Source organism: Lipotes vexillifer, unplaced genomic scaffold, assembly GCF_000442215.2.
Source record: "Lipotes vexillifer unplaced genomic scaffold, Lipotes_vexillifer_v1.1 scaffold458, whole genome shotgun sequence".
NCBI classification, from domain to species: domain Eukaryota; kingdom Metazoa; phylum Chordata; class Mammalia; order Artiodactyla; family Lipotidae; genus Lipotes; species Lipotes vexillifer.
The window spans coordinates 1,159,638-1,173,069 of record NW_006783957.1 but is presented as its reverse complement, the minus strand read 5'-3'; the positions used below and the strand labels follow the sequence as shown (position 1 = coordinate 1,173,069).

The 13,432-nt window shown below is 44.3% G+C and overlaps 1 protein-coding gene across 3 annotated transcripts in view; it reads left to right on the top strand.

Annotated features, from left to right (window-relative positions):
• CTNND2 (catenin delta 2) overlaps positions 1-13,432 on the top strand; it is a 950,773-nt gene that overhangs the window by 801,467 nt on the left and 135,874 nt on the right. For all 3 annotated transcript variants that reach the window (XM_007456448.1, XM_007456447.1, XM_007456446.1), the window contains 2 exons: positions 7,113-7,230; positions 13,016-13,201. In XM_007456448.1, coding sequence (XP_007456510.1) covers positions 7,113-7,230; positions 13,016-13,201 — 304 coding nt within the window. The remainder of the gene's footprint in view (positions 1-7,112; positions 7,231-13,015; positions 13,202-13,432) is intronic.

The window sequence follows — 13,432 nt, the reverse complement described above, 5'->3', positions numbered from 1 at the left end:
GCGTTTTCCTGCTGAGCTACACCAGGCAGGAGGAGGTCTGGTGATGCACTGCCTGGCACTCAGAGCAACCCACCTGGGCTGCCAGCAGCTAGATGTCAAGGAGGACTTAGCACAGGTTATGTGGTTTGGTAAGAGCATCAGCAAGGTTACGCTGGTGAACCATGAGCCCACCATGGTTTTAGTAGATACAAGGGGCTGGCTTAGGATGCCAGGCTTAGTAAAAATGTATCAGCTATGTGCCAGAATTGATATTTGCCACGGAATGCCACCTCTCCCTGCCAGGTCCTATCCTCTGTTCATGCCGAGAGTGACCCAGAGACCCCACCTCTGCATGGCTGTGCTTGGTTGGTATTTACACAGGCTGTTCACCTAAAACTGCCCCTAAGCCCATGTGTACCCTTCAAATTTGAAGGTACTTTCCACTAAATTTGCACAAAATGCTTTCTTACTAAGAACGCATGTAGTGTACTCTGTGTTCTTACTTCTTAAGTCCCAACCCATGACTTGATGCTACAAATGTTAAAGAAAACAGTTGATGTCCAAGTTTACAGAATTATAACTTAAGCAAAGATTTTAATTACACCTTAAATAAAGGCGAGTTGTAAAACTTCCATCCATGTCATCCTGTGTACGCTTTCTAGGAACATCTAGATTTCACTAGAAGTGCCTGGACATCACTTCCAAGGGGGATTGGTTCCCGAATTCTTAATACTGCTAGTTTCATGCCGATGACATCAGATTCAGGCCCATCAAATGTATGTCTGCTTACTTTCCTGGACTGTGAACTCCTAAGGTCAAGGGTCAGGTGTTTTCCTCTTTATCCCAAGACTTGGCACTGGGTGTGGAGCACAGTAGGTGCCAATCAGGGTGGGTCGTTTTGTTGGTTTGAACTGATTTATCTCTGCTACCCCTTCTTCCTAAAATGGTTCCGCAGGGTCCCCCTGGCAAAACTCACAACTCCTCCAAATTTCATCTTAACGTTACTTACTACACTAAAAAGTTTAAAATAACTTGGATATCTATTAATAGGATAATAATTTTAAAAAGTAGACAATGATATGCTTTTGAAGGACACAGGGACAGTGACTGAGCAATCACTGTGGCATAAAGCAAAAACATTCCTACGTGTTTTATTTGTATGAGTAGAAAACAATCTTGAATGATAAACACCAAATGGTCACAGTGATGTCCTTGGACAGAGGAGAAGGAAAGTGTGGATGTTTACTTTTACTGATACATTTCCCCCCATTGTTTCAATGCATTTACATTAGTTTGAGATTGTTTACAGATCAGTGATCAAAGTTAAGAAAATGAGGTTGTCAGCGTGGCTGTGAAACCTTCCATTCTTCCCCACCCTCTCTGAGTGCTTGTGGTACAGCACATCCCCCATGGTGCCCAGGGGTCCACACGGGGTCTCACTTACCCCTGGGTGGGAGGCTCTGAGCGAGAAGCAGCTGAAGCAGTAGACATTTATCTCTAGGACTCTGCCCAGGCCCTGAGCACCTCGCTGTGTGTCCCTGTGATGCAGTGATGTCAAACCGTCCCTGTAGGCTCGTTCCAGATGAGGAGACCAAGAGAAGGCATTTATGTGTCTTCGCCCCTAGGTAGCCCCATACCAGGTACACAAGAGCATCCACCTTCATTGAGGTTACTGAGTGATAAGAAGGAAACAAGCTGCTCCCTTTCTACAGAGAAGCTACAAATCAAAAGGATGAACCCTAGTGGTTTCTGTGGCACAGCTCCTCTGAGCGAAGAGAGAGGGGAAGGACAGACATGGCAGGGCTCACGCAACACCGAGGACCCCGTAACTGTCGCACCTGGAGTGAGAGAATCTGGCTGGGTGGCTCTTGCTGTGTTGACCCAGCTGGCCGCACAGAGGAACCCTCCCTCCCAGGCCCTGCACACTCAGCTTTCCCAGAGAGGAAAAGATTGGGGGTTTCTGGTCGGTGATTTTGGAACCCAGAGACAAGTTCTCCCAAGGCCTCTTGTAGGAGAGAACGAGGCATAGCTGCTGTTTCCCCAAGGAGACAAATACACTTGATTCCTGGAACCCAGGTTTGGGAGCAGTGTCCTGCTCACAGCCACTGCACTGCTGATTTTGATCGGAGGTTCTTAGTAACACCCCCTCCCTCCGCATTTGTGACAACCAAAATGTCCCTTGGTGCCCAGACATCAGTAAATGTTTCCCGGTGGCAAAATCACCCTGGCAGAGTACTTCTGGTCTAGAAGGAGGCAGACGTGAAAACAGTCGTGCATCATTTCATTCAGCAGTCACTCACTGAGTTCCTAATCAGTGCTATGCACTGGGGACCAAGGAACAGACAACCAGAAAGAGGATGCATTCCATCCCTCCTCCACATCATGGAGGGACCAGCTTGAACATCAGGTCTCCTCTGTGCTGTCATCTGTGGTGGATTCTGCCTCTCCCCCTGCCTGTCCTGATGGCTTGGCATCAAGGCCCTACTCAGTGTGTGGCTTCATATTTCAGCTTTACCTCCAGACTACCTGTGTTTCTTGAAACGATCTCTGCTCCGCTCTCTAAAGCCCTCTGGCAGCCCCATCCCACTCTTGACACCTGTATATAGTCTCAGGAACCCAGCCCAGATCCTGCAGAGACCCAGCATCTGGGCTCTGCTGATTATAAATTGGGAAATGAGACAAATTTGCCCAATGAGCAGCAGCATAGAGTTGTGCGCGGCTGTAGGGAAGGATGGTACGGAGTTTTAGCAGGGCTGGAACCCAGGACTCCAGGGACTGGGGGTGGGCCAGGTATGAGATGACCCCCTATAGAGGCCAGATTTTAAAGGCCCAAGGATCAGGTGGGGTGGAGAGGAGAGGAGATAACAGAGAGCACAGCAAGACAAACTAATCTCAAACTAGAAAACTCTTCCTACAAGCCAGAGGGTGAGGTGGGTGTGACACTGGGATAGCCTGGTTGGCTTCAGGTGGCGAAACTGTGCACATCCCTCGGCACAAGGTGTGGATGATCAATATTATTAACAAGCATAAGAAACTTCAAACTGAACAAGTTTCCTCCCCCAAATTATACACTTTGCAACTGCTTTATCTTTCTTTGAAAACTGAATAATCCAGGATGGGGGTTGTAGTGGCAGAGCACAAACCACAAGGTGAGAAGGCTGCACTGATGGTGTAACAGACATCTGATACTTACCCAATAAGCATGGAGCACAGAGGTCAATCAGTCATGGACTCCATGTGAACTCCAATCCCATGGAAGAGCTGAATGCTCGTGTAATAGCCAACTGGCAGTGAGCACCTTGGACGTGTCGGGCACTCAGGTGCATGCTGGGTATACAGATACCCTCCCGAAGGCCCCAAGGCAGCAATAAGGTCACAGCCTAAATCGTTCCAGTTCAAAATCAATGGTGATCAATAATGGAGATTCAAAGAGCTAAGGGAGTACGGAGAAGGGAGAGGTTAATTTCAAGTAGCTTGATTACTCAAAATCTCATCCCTTGGTTTTCTGTGTGATTTGATCCCCTGTATCCTGACCATCTGAAGTGGCATCATGCAAACCAAAGTCTTTCGTGTAAGTTCCACTTTGGATCCTATGAGCACTGTATGTTGAATTTTTTTTTTAGTGAGTGAGGAAGTCTCCGAGTAATGAGATGTGAAACAGCACTGAAGATAGGGAAAAAGAGCAGTTTAGCTAGTTGCCTTTGAATAAGAGAGACTGTAAGAGATTTTAAATCTTTTAATTGTAAGATATAAGAATAAATTGTGTTTATTTTTCATCTATTAGATAAAAAGATTATAGAATCTACTTTAAGCAGAAATTTCCAAATGACATACCAACTGGCAGTTCAATCAAGATTATAGCGATTATTTCTAAGGAGTAGATATTATAGCATCATTGTGCTTTTTACAAAATAATTACAAGTCTTTGTTTCAGTGTCAACGTTTATGCATAGAATTTTGCTGCACCAGTTTCTAGCCAGACATGGAAATCACCTCCCTCAAGACGAGCAGAAGATGATTTAAGTACAACAGGAAGGAGGAACTTTGTAGATTGGACATTGGCTCTTTATCAGATACCTACCTGGGACCATAATTACAACTAACTGTTCAGTGACCAACACATAAGGCTATTGGGATTTTTATTTTTAAACAGTGAAATGCACAAGTATAGTAAATTTTGTGTTGGGACAGGGGGGAAGCAAGGAAAGGAAACCGCCTCTCCTCCAGAGTGAAAAACCAAAGGTCACCTTGTGATATGTTTCACTTGTTCGGGAATAGTTGATAAAAAGCGGAAACACAACCCCAAAGGCTTGAAGGACACAGTTACTCATTGAAAAAGAGAGGTGTTCACACCTCAGTTCACTTAAAAATACATATGGGGGCTTCCCTGGTGGCGCAGTGGTTGAGAGTCCGCCTGCCGATGCAGGGGACACGGGTTCGTGCCCCGGTCCGGGAAGATCCCACGTGCCGCAGAGCGGCTGGGCCCGTGAGCCATGGCCGCTGAGCCTGCGCGTCCGGAGCCTGTGCTCTGCAACGGGAGAGGCCACAACAGTGAGGGGCCCGCGTAACACACACACACACACACACAAATACATATGGAGCCTCATCCTACCTGCAGACACTGTGGTAACTGCACTCTCCCCTCTGTATCATTGTGAGGGGTGGTGTTTATGTGTGTGTCCTAATTACTTCCTCTTCCCTACTGGGACCTTAACTTACAATATTTAGTCTTTCTCATTTCTCAATATCTTACACATTTTAATATGTAATATCTTACATATTTTAATATAGTAGGCAGTTAATAATTTTTTTAATTGTGGAGACTAGACTAGAACAAAGCAGAATAAGAAAATGCTCAAATTAATATTGAAAACATGTAATGTTGACAAAGTTGTTAATTCCTGATCTTTCCCATCAGTTGCCCCTGCCCATTCATTGACTACCAGTGAAAATAGGGCTGATCATGAAGATGTTTATTTGTGAGTCAGGAGGCAGCCTGCCCCCATCGTGAAGCCACTCAAAGGAAAGACTGAGCATTCGTGGATAAGGGGAAAGGCTAGAGGATATTCGAGACTAAGGTGCACATGAGCTATCCCTACAGTTCTTTCAAGTCCAAATTCCATTCTTCTGTCTTTGGAAACATGACCTCATCAAGGCACACAGAGGCAGGATTTAAGACCGACAGTCATACGTTGCACCCAGTGTTCTTCAGACCAAAGAGGTCTGATTGGAATTTTTTTTTTTTTTGAATGCTATGATGATTGGAATTTTTGACAAACCTAGTACGCTAACAGTGTCAAAGCTCGACCTGGTGAAAATCATTTCAAGTAGAAATGCTCTAAAAATGCTCTTTTACAAAGACCATCCTTCTAATAATAATACCAGTGTGCCTCTCACCACTTTTTCTTTTGCAGAAAGATTTCTTTCCTCCCTCCCAGAGATGCTGTCAGAATGAGGGTTGGCCACCCCAAGGCAGAATCTATAACACTTTCCATTAAAATGCTGCCAGTATTTGCTCAGTTACGTTATCTAAGGAACTGAGGAGTTTTGTTTATATTTTAAGATCAGCAAATGCCAAAAATATTAATGTGAATTGAATAACCTTTCCCAGTGTTACATTAAAACACTGATACATCATCTTTAAACACGTCTGCAGAACTTTTTAGATATTAAAGAAAACATTTATGTTCAGTAGCATTTCAGCATTGAGCCTATTTTATTTTGATTTAATTCCTAAAAGGTATAGTCCATATTGTACACCAAGCCTGAAGCCTTTGCTTTCCTGTCCTTCACAGACCTGGGTTTGTTCTAGCTTCTCCGCTTACTACCTGTGTAGCCTTGGACAACCTGTCTGAGCCTCAGTTCTCTTATCTGTAAAACAGAATGAAGTATAACAGGGAAAGATGTTGGAAAAATGAAATGAGAACACTTGTGTCAATTACAGCATGCGTTTGAAGATTCGTTCTGTTCAGCTACTCCTGTGTGCTCTAAGGCCACAGGTTCTTGGAATCTGCCCCATGGCTGGCCCCAGCAGTCACTGAAGAACACTACCCTCCCCAACCAAACCCTCCCCCTAGAAGTAGAGTTAGAGCTACTTTAGTTTAGGTCTTCAGTGTGAGCATCACCAAGTATGCAAATTACCAGATTCCACCAGTGATCTCAAGGTGAGGCCCGGCTACCTCCATGAACATGCCCTCCAGGTGATTCTGATTATAGCCATAGCTTGAGAACCATTGCCCTACCTAGATCATTCTCTCTTTCCATCACCCTTCCCCACAGTTTCTAAATTTTTTCAACCCCTTTGTACCTTCCATTAACTCATCTCCTCCAGTATCCCTCTAATAGCCTATGCTGTCTCTCATTCAGTTACTGCAAAAGTTCTCTGCTGGAACTGAATCCTTAATCACAGTTGGAGACGAAGACCAGAGCACCCTCTCAGGTGGTGGAATAGCTAAAAGCACCCAAAAGATTCACCTTTGACTATATTGTCTCATGTCTTTTGTACCTTCTGGAAGCTCTCTCTGTCTCCCAGCCGTGCATTTCATTACAAGGGGCCCCTTCTGTTGGCTTTAGCTCAGCCTGTGCCATTGTAGGAAGGAGTTTGGGCAACTCCTACCCATAAAAGGTGCCATAGGCATCCCGATGACTAAATTTTCACAGAAATCTCTGTGTTCTTAGAATAAATTTCTAGAAGTTCACCTCTGGCAGGGCCAAGGTAGGTATCTTTTTGAAGCAGGTGAAATTAGGTCTCTAAAATACTTCAGTAAGTTGAAAGCTTTGTGTTTGAAAAGTATTTCAGACTTCTCAAAGAAGAATCCTTTTGAATCAAAGAGCTTCTGATTCCCTGGTCGATTGTAAATGAAGCAGACCTTGAAGACTTGGCCAAAGTCTCCCTTCTTAGCAGTCACAGGACTCTCACGGATCACGTGTTTGGAATTCTGCATTCTCCATTTAGAGAGTTTCCTTGCAGATATCTGTGACTCACATAATTCTAGGATGCTTTTGTGGAGGCCGTCCCCCCTGATTAAATTATATTCTTGGTAAACCTGAAAAGGCAAGGAAAGTGTTTTGATTAAAACTATGAGAGGAGGTGACCACCGTGAAGGGCGCTGACACATCCTTTTGCTTTGCAGGAATGTTAGTTCAGCCGGAGAGGAGGCCCGCAGGAGGATGCGGGAATGTGATGGGCTCACGGATGCGCTGCTCTACGTGATTCAGTCTGCGCTGGGGAGCAGCGAGATCGATAGCAAGGTTTGTTGAATTTGCATAGGTGAAGCATCTTAGAGAAGAAAGATGCCCAGGGGACCAAACAGGATGGAGAGTTAATGCGATGTTTAATACTTTCACTCTGAGATCTATATCGACTTTTAATCCTAGCCTAGAACTAGACACTTAATTCTTGATTAGTAGTGAATAAAAATTTAGATTAAGTTATTGTAACTACAGGTGTTCCAGATGAGTGTATAAACTCTCACATACCAGGTTGGCCACAATCTTCTAGCTTTATTTTCTAAAATCCATTGGCAAAAGAAAAAGAAATATTAAAACTACCTGAGAGTCGAATAGTCCTTTATTCTTACAAGATAGCTCTTGAACAACTTAATTTTGTCCAATGCCATGTAAGGAATACCTGATGAAGTCTAAATAAATGCTGTCAAAATGCTACATAAACGAGCCTGTCAAAGGCTACATAATGCGACATAAACGAGCCTGTCAAAGCATGGATCATCATCAGTCCATTCAGTGCTTTAGTTCTCAAACCAAAATAGAATTAGGTGGGATTCACCAGTGTTGAGCTATTTTGTTTTGTCTTCACTTGTCTTTTGATGAGTTTTGGTTCGTTTTCAATAAAAAGTTTGTAATTTCATAATATCCTGGTATCAACACAGACTTTACTGATGCTTTCAAGTAATACATGTGATGAATGTGATACCTTAATAAGACCTTAATACATGTGATACCTTAATAAGACCTTCTCCAGAGCCACTCTGTTGACATTTGGGTCCAGTTCTTTGCTGGGGGCTGCCCTGTGCACTGTAGGATGTTGAGCAGCATCCCTGGTCTCCACCCACTAGATGCCAGTAGCATCCTTCCCGCAGCCCAGTTGTGACAAACAAAAATGGCTCCAGATATTGCCAGATATACCGTGGGGAGCCAAAAATTGGCCCTGGTTCTGAACCAAAGCCTCAATCCCATGGTTTTTAATACCAACTCTTCATCGGAATTGCCTTTGGAACATTTAATAATGCATGTGCCTAGACCCCATCACAGACCCCTGAGTGAATCTGAGTGTCCAACTCTCATCTCCGATTTCTATTCCTCTGAAAGATCATCAGGTGATTCGATGTGCATCTTGGATTGAGAACCGCCTTAGTAGATACAGCTTTGAAATGGACACTAGTCGGGAATACGATATAATGTAACTTAGTTGTAAGGTCAGATAAAGAACAAATAAGAGTGATTTTATCCATTTAGTTACTCATTGGCATGGGGATGATTTGCCATGGCACTTCTCTACACATTAGAGTGACTGAAAAATTTAGAAAATTACTAAAAAAACTAGAAAACTAAATTCCTAGAAAAGCTAGAAAATTCCTGATGCCTGAGCCCTACTCCCTAAAGTTCAGGACCCATGATATTTTCTGGGACTCTAGCCCTTTGAGTACCAGCTGACTCCAGTTATGACACTGTCTGTCATCTTATCACTGCCACTCAGTTACATTGGCATCCATTCATTTACCGTGTACGACATCAATTTCAAAAGTGAAATATGATAGAAAAGATTTAATCAACCTCTCTTGTAAATGCCCTTAACAGCCATTTTAGACCTTTTAATATCATTGACAGGAAAATTAAGTCCCTGAAGAAGCAACCAGTCAAGATGTCTTGAGTATTTACAGATACCTGTTAACACAATAGAGGAATTTTGAAAAGAGCTACTGAAGGTAATTCATAATTCACAGAAGCTGCAATGCTAAGGATCTTAATATTCAAAGTGGTAAAGACTAACGCAGGGGATGCTAAGCCTATGGATACCATGCAAGCTTTAATAATGTCTGGGCCTTGTAGTTGAGAATCAAATAACAGTCAACAGCCTCTTGTTTTGGCCCAGTGACCACCACTGGGTGAGTAAGGCAGGCTTCGGGAGCATGGTCCAAAATCAGAGTGCTGTGGGGCATGCACATCTTTCTTCTGATGTGTCAGAGGACCAGACTCCTCAGTCTCTTGGGAGACCTTGGAGATTCTCCTTGTTAATGTCCACATTTCCCCCAAAAGAGGAAACTGAAAAACTGAGGACCACTTAGGGCTGGAGTCAGAAAACTCAGATATTCCTTGAAATCATGCCATTTGCAGCAACATGGATAGACCTAGAGATGCTTGTACTAAGTGAAGGGAGTCAGACAAAGACAAATATCTGATACCGCTTATATGCAGACTCTAAAGAATATGACACAAATGAACTTATTTACAAAACAGAAACAGACTCACAGACTTAGAAAACAAACTTATGGTTACCAAAGGGGAAAGATGGGAGGGAGAGGGGATAAATTGGGAGTTTGGGGTTGATGTACACACCACTATATTTAAAATAAATAATCAACAAGGACCTGCTGTACAGCACAAGGAGCTCTGCTCAATATTCTGTAATAAACTAAATGGGAAAAGAATTGGAGAAAGAATAGATACACGTATCTGTATAACTGAATCGCTTTGCTGTACACCTGAAACTAACACAACAATTGTTAATCAACGATGCTCCAATAGAAAATAAAAATTAAAAGAAGAACAAACAGAAGACTCAGATATTCCTGATTGAGCAGGAAGAACACTAAGCTTGGCCCCGGGAGCTTGCTGGAAAACGTGCCATCTCTTCCTCCCGATGACCAAGGACAGGACCCAGGTGACCTCAGCTTTGAGACAAGGAGGATCCTTATAGCTGTTGAAAGGATCAAATGTGATAAACTACTCAGCAGTGCTCTGCTGGCCAGAATGTGCTATTGAGTTTTAACGTATTATTATTGTCCCATCACTTTCCACTCGGCCCTCTGCTTGCCCACTTCTGAGCTTTCTCAGTGACAAGTTAGAGGAGGGAAAAATGTGTGCACGCTGTCTTTGAGGCCAGCCAAGTTAATGAGTGAAAGAGCCTGGATTCCACGCACGCTCTCAGCTCAGCTCCTGTAACTGGAACAGTTTGTTGAAAGGGTAACATGTGGTGGAGCGTTCTACAGACAGCTTCCAAATTAGCCCTTTCTAATAGAAAATAAGGAGTCAAAATGACCCTGGTGACCAAGAGGAACTACTGAAAGCTCTGTTGACAGCAATGGATATGGAAACCAAAACCACCAGCTGCCACCCACCTTCTCCTGGTGTCCCCAAGGAGGGCGGTGGCTGTCTTCTTTTTCTTTTTTTCTTTTTTTCCTGCCCCTGCAGAGAAAAGCTCTTGACTTGGTAACCCTCCCAAACCAAGCTTAAGGAGAGATAAGTTCAACCCCTGGGGCCACCCCTGTCCTTCCCTCTCTACCACTTCCTCTGTCTCCCTTCCGCCCTCCCCATCCCCACTCTGTCTCTCCTTCCTCTTCCCGCCATCCAGCTTCTCTCAAAATCATCCCTCAGCCACAGGTAGATTGTAAAACATTTCTCAGAACGTCGGATTTATTCCCCAGTGGTCATTTGTTAAACAGAGGCATGGAGGTGCCCCCAGGGAAGATGAACAGCAGGATGAGAAAAGAGTTTATTCTCCCAAGTCTTTGATGTAAGAAAAATCAGTTTGAGCTGATTTAAAAATCGTTCTGACTTGCCATAACATTTTCTTTTCAGGGAGAGACTTTTCTCCATTTCATGCATTCTCCTGTGTTTACCCGCTTTCATGCCAGTTCATTTTTCGATGCTGAGAGGATGCTTGAAATAGAAAATCAAGTTGACTCAAAGCCTGTGGGATTAGCAGCCCATGAAACCTTGAGAAGCTGACAAGAAAGGCTCGGAATGGCAAAGGTCCCGAAATATAACCTGAAAACTGGTTTTCCTGCACACAGTAGTCATGTCAAACATATACAGTGCCTTTTGCCAGATTCCAGTCATAGGTGGGAACAGTGCAGGATCTGGACCCTGGCAGCTCTCACCGCCCTTCCAGTCCCAACCTAGGACTAGAAAAAGTGTTGCAATCTGGTATAAGTTACTGAAAGCTTCACACCTCATCTGTAAAATGGAATGATCTTCCCTGCCTTGAATGGTGGCTGTCACACAGCTGGTGCCTGAAAAATGATAGCCAAGTTGGCATGCTTTTAAAAAGACAACTTATCTCTTCTTTTTCAGATTTTGTATGCCTGAAACTGACATGACATTTTAAATCAACTATACTTCAATTAAAAAATTTAAACTTAAACTTAAAAAATAAAATAAAACTTATCTCAGTTCAATTTTTTTTCCATCATTACCTTGTCCTTTGTAAAAATTTGGTACTTTATTTCCTCTTCCCTCAGGTCCTCAAATCCAGGACAAAGGTCAAAAGGTTGATGCACTGCTCTGAATGTTTGGTCCCCCCAAAATCCATATGTTGAGACCTAATCTCCAATTTGGCAGTGGGGACTTTGGGAGGAAATAGGAGCACAGAGAGATTTCACACTTTGGCCAAGGTCACACAGCTCATTAAATGGCAGAGCCAGGACTCCATCACGGACCCATTTAGATCTAGGTTACAAGCTCTGGACCTCCCAGCAGTACCATCTCCACCATTGTTAATGATATAAATCCTTGTATAGCACTTGCTGTGTGCCAGGAACTCTTCTCAGTACCTACATACTGGGTTAGTTTCCTGTTGCTGCTATAACAAATAGCCACGAACATGGCAGCTTAAAAACACAAACTTATTATCTTACCATCTTAGAGATCAGGAGTCCAAAATGGGTCTTTTGGGGCTAAAATCAACGTGTCGACAGGGCTGCATTCCTTCTGGAGGCTCGAGGGAGGCATCTGTTTCCTTGTCTTTACAGCTTCTCAAGGCCGCCCACATTCCTTGTCTCATGGCCCCTTCCTGCATCTCTAAAGCCAGCGATAGCAGGTCACGTCCTTCTCACGGGGGTTTCACTCTAACCCTTCTGCCTCCCTCTTTTGCTTATAGGACACTCAGGATTCCATCCCCCCCGCCCCGGATAATCCAGGGTAATCTCCCCAACTGATTAGCAACCTTAATTCCCTCCACCACATAACCTAACATATTCACAGGTTTCAGAGACTAAGACGTTGACATCTTTGGGGCAGAGAACTTTATTCTGCCTATCGCATGTAAATACTCTAATTCCCCTATTCCACACAGCAGCCTAAAACGTGGCCACTATTATGGCCGTCTTACAGAGGAGGTTATAGTCACGGAGATGTTGGGTGCACTGTCCAAGTCACACAGCCAGTGGTCAGAGACCTAGGGTTCTACAGGTATCCAGCTCTATGTGTGTCCTTAACCACTGTTTAACACCCCTGCCAGGAAAATAGGAGCACCAGCCATCTCGAAGAAAATCAGCACGGAAACACTAATGCCCCCGGGTGAACACAGAACCTGGCTTGCCTGGGACCACCCTGGTTTGCACCTCTTGCCCTGTTTCACTCCCAGAAAGTGCCCTAGTAGATGGCAAATGTTAGTGTCGCCCTCCCAGAGCTGACAGAAATCCAGTTATCTGTGCTCTTGGTGGTTCAGAACCCTAGTCCCCATGCGGCCATTGTCCGTAAGTAGACGCCATCTGGGACCTCTCGTGGTTGTGGGTTCTTCCTCGCTCACAAGTGAATTTCAATCAATGGCAGCTGCTTAAAAAAGGACCTCTTGTTGATAAGTAGTAATTTTGGGGTGAGAAAAGGTCTTAAGACTTTTCCAAGCTTCTCTAGATTCTTTCCACTGTGGCTGTCAAGGGAGCCATTAGGGGCAGCGGCTACATGCATCCAAAGAAAAATGTGTGTGTAAAGACGGATTGCTTTTCTGGGTGGAGGAGTGCTGGTTAGTTTTTATTCACTCCTCCTCCTTTTTTTTTTGTTTTTTTGGATTCTCCAGACCGTTGAAAACTGTGTGTGCATTTTAAGGAACCTTTCGTACCGGCTGGCAGCAGAAACGTCTCAGGGACAGCACCTGGGCACAGATGAGCTGGACGGGCTGCTCTGTGGTGAGGCCAATGGCAAAGATGCAGAGAGCTCCGGGTGCTGGGGCAAGAAGAAGAAGAAAAAGAAATCTCAAGATCAGGTGATGTGGGGACTCGCAGCTGCACGCAATCATCCCTTGCCCTAATCACAACATGCATGTTTCGTCTGTGTCTGCAGGTGCAGGGCTCTGCGTTTCTAACACGCGGTCACATCACTAATGCGTCTGCACAGGCTTTCCGTGGGGATTTCATAGCTGAGACAGTGGGGCATTACATGACGCCCCTCAGGTTCTGCAGCCACGCCAAGATAGGAAATTTCAAAAAGGGAAAGA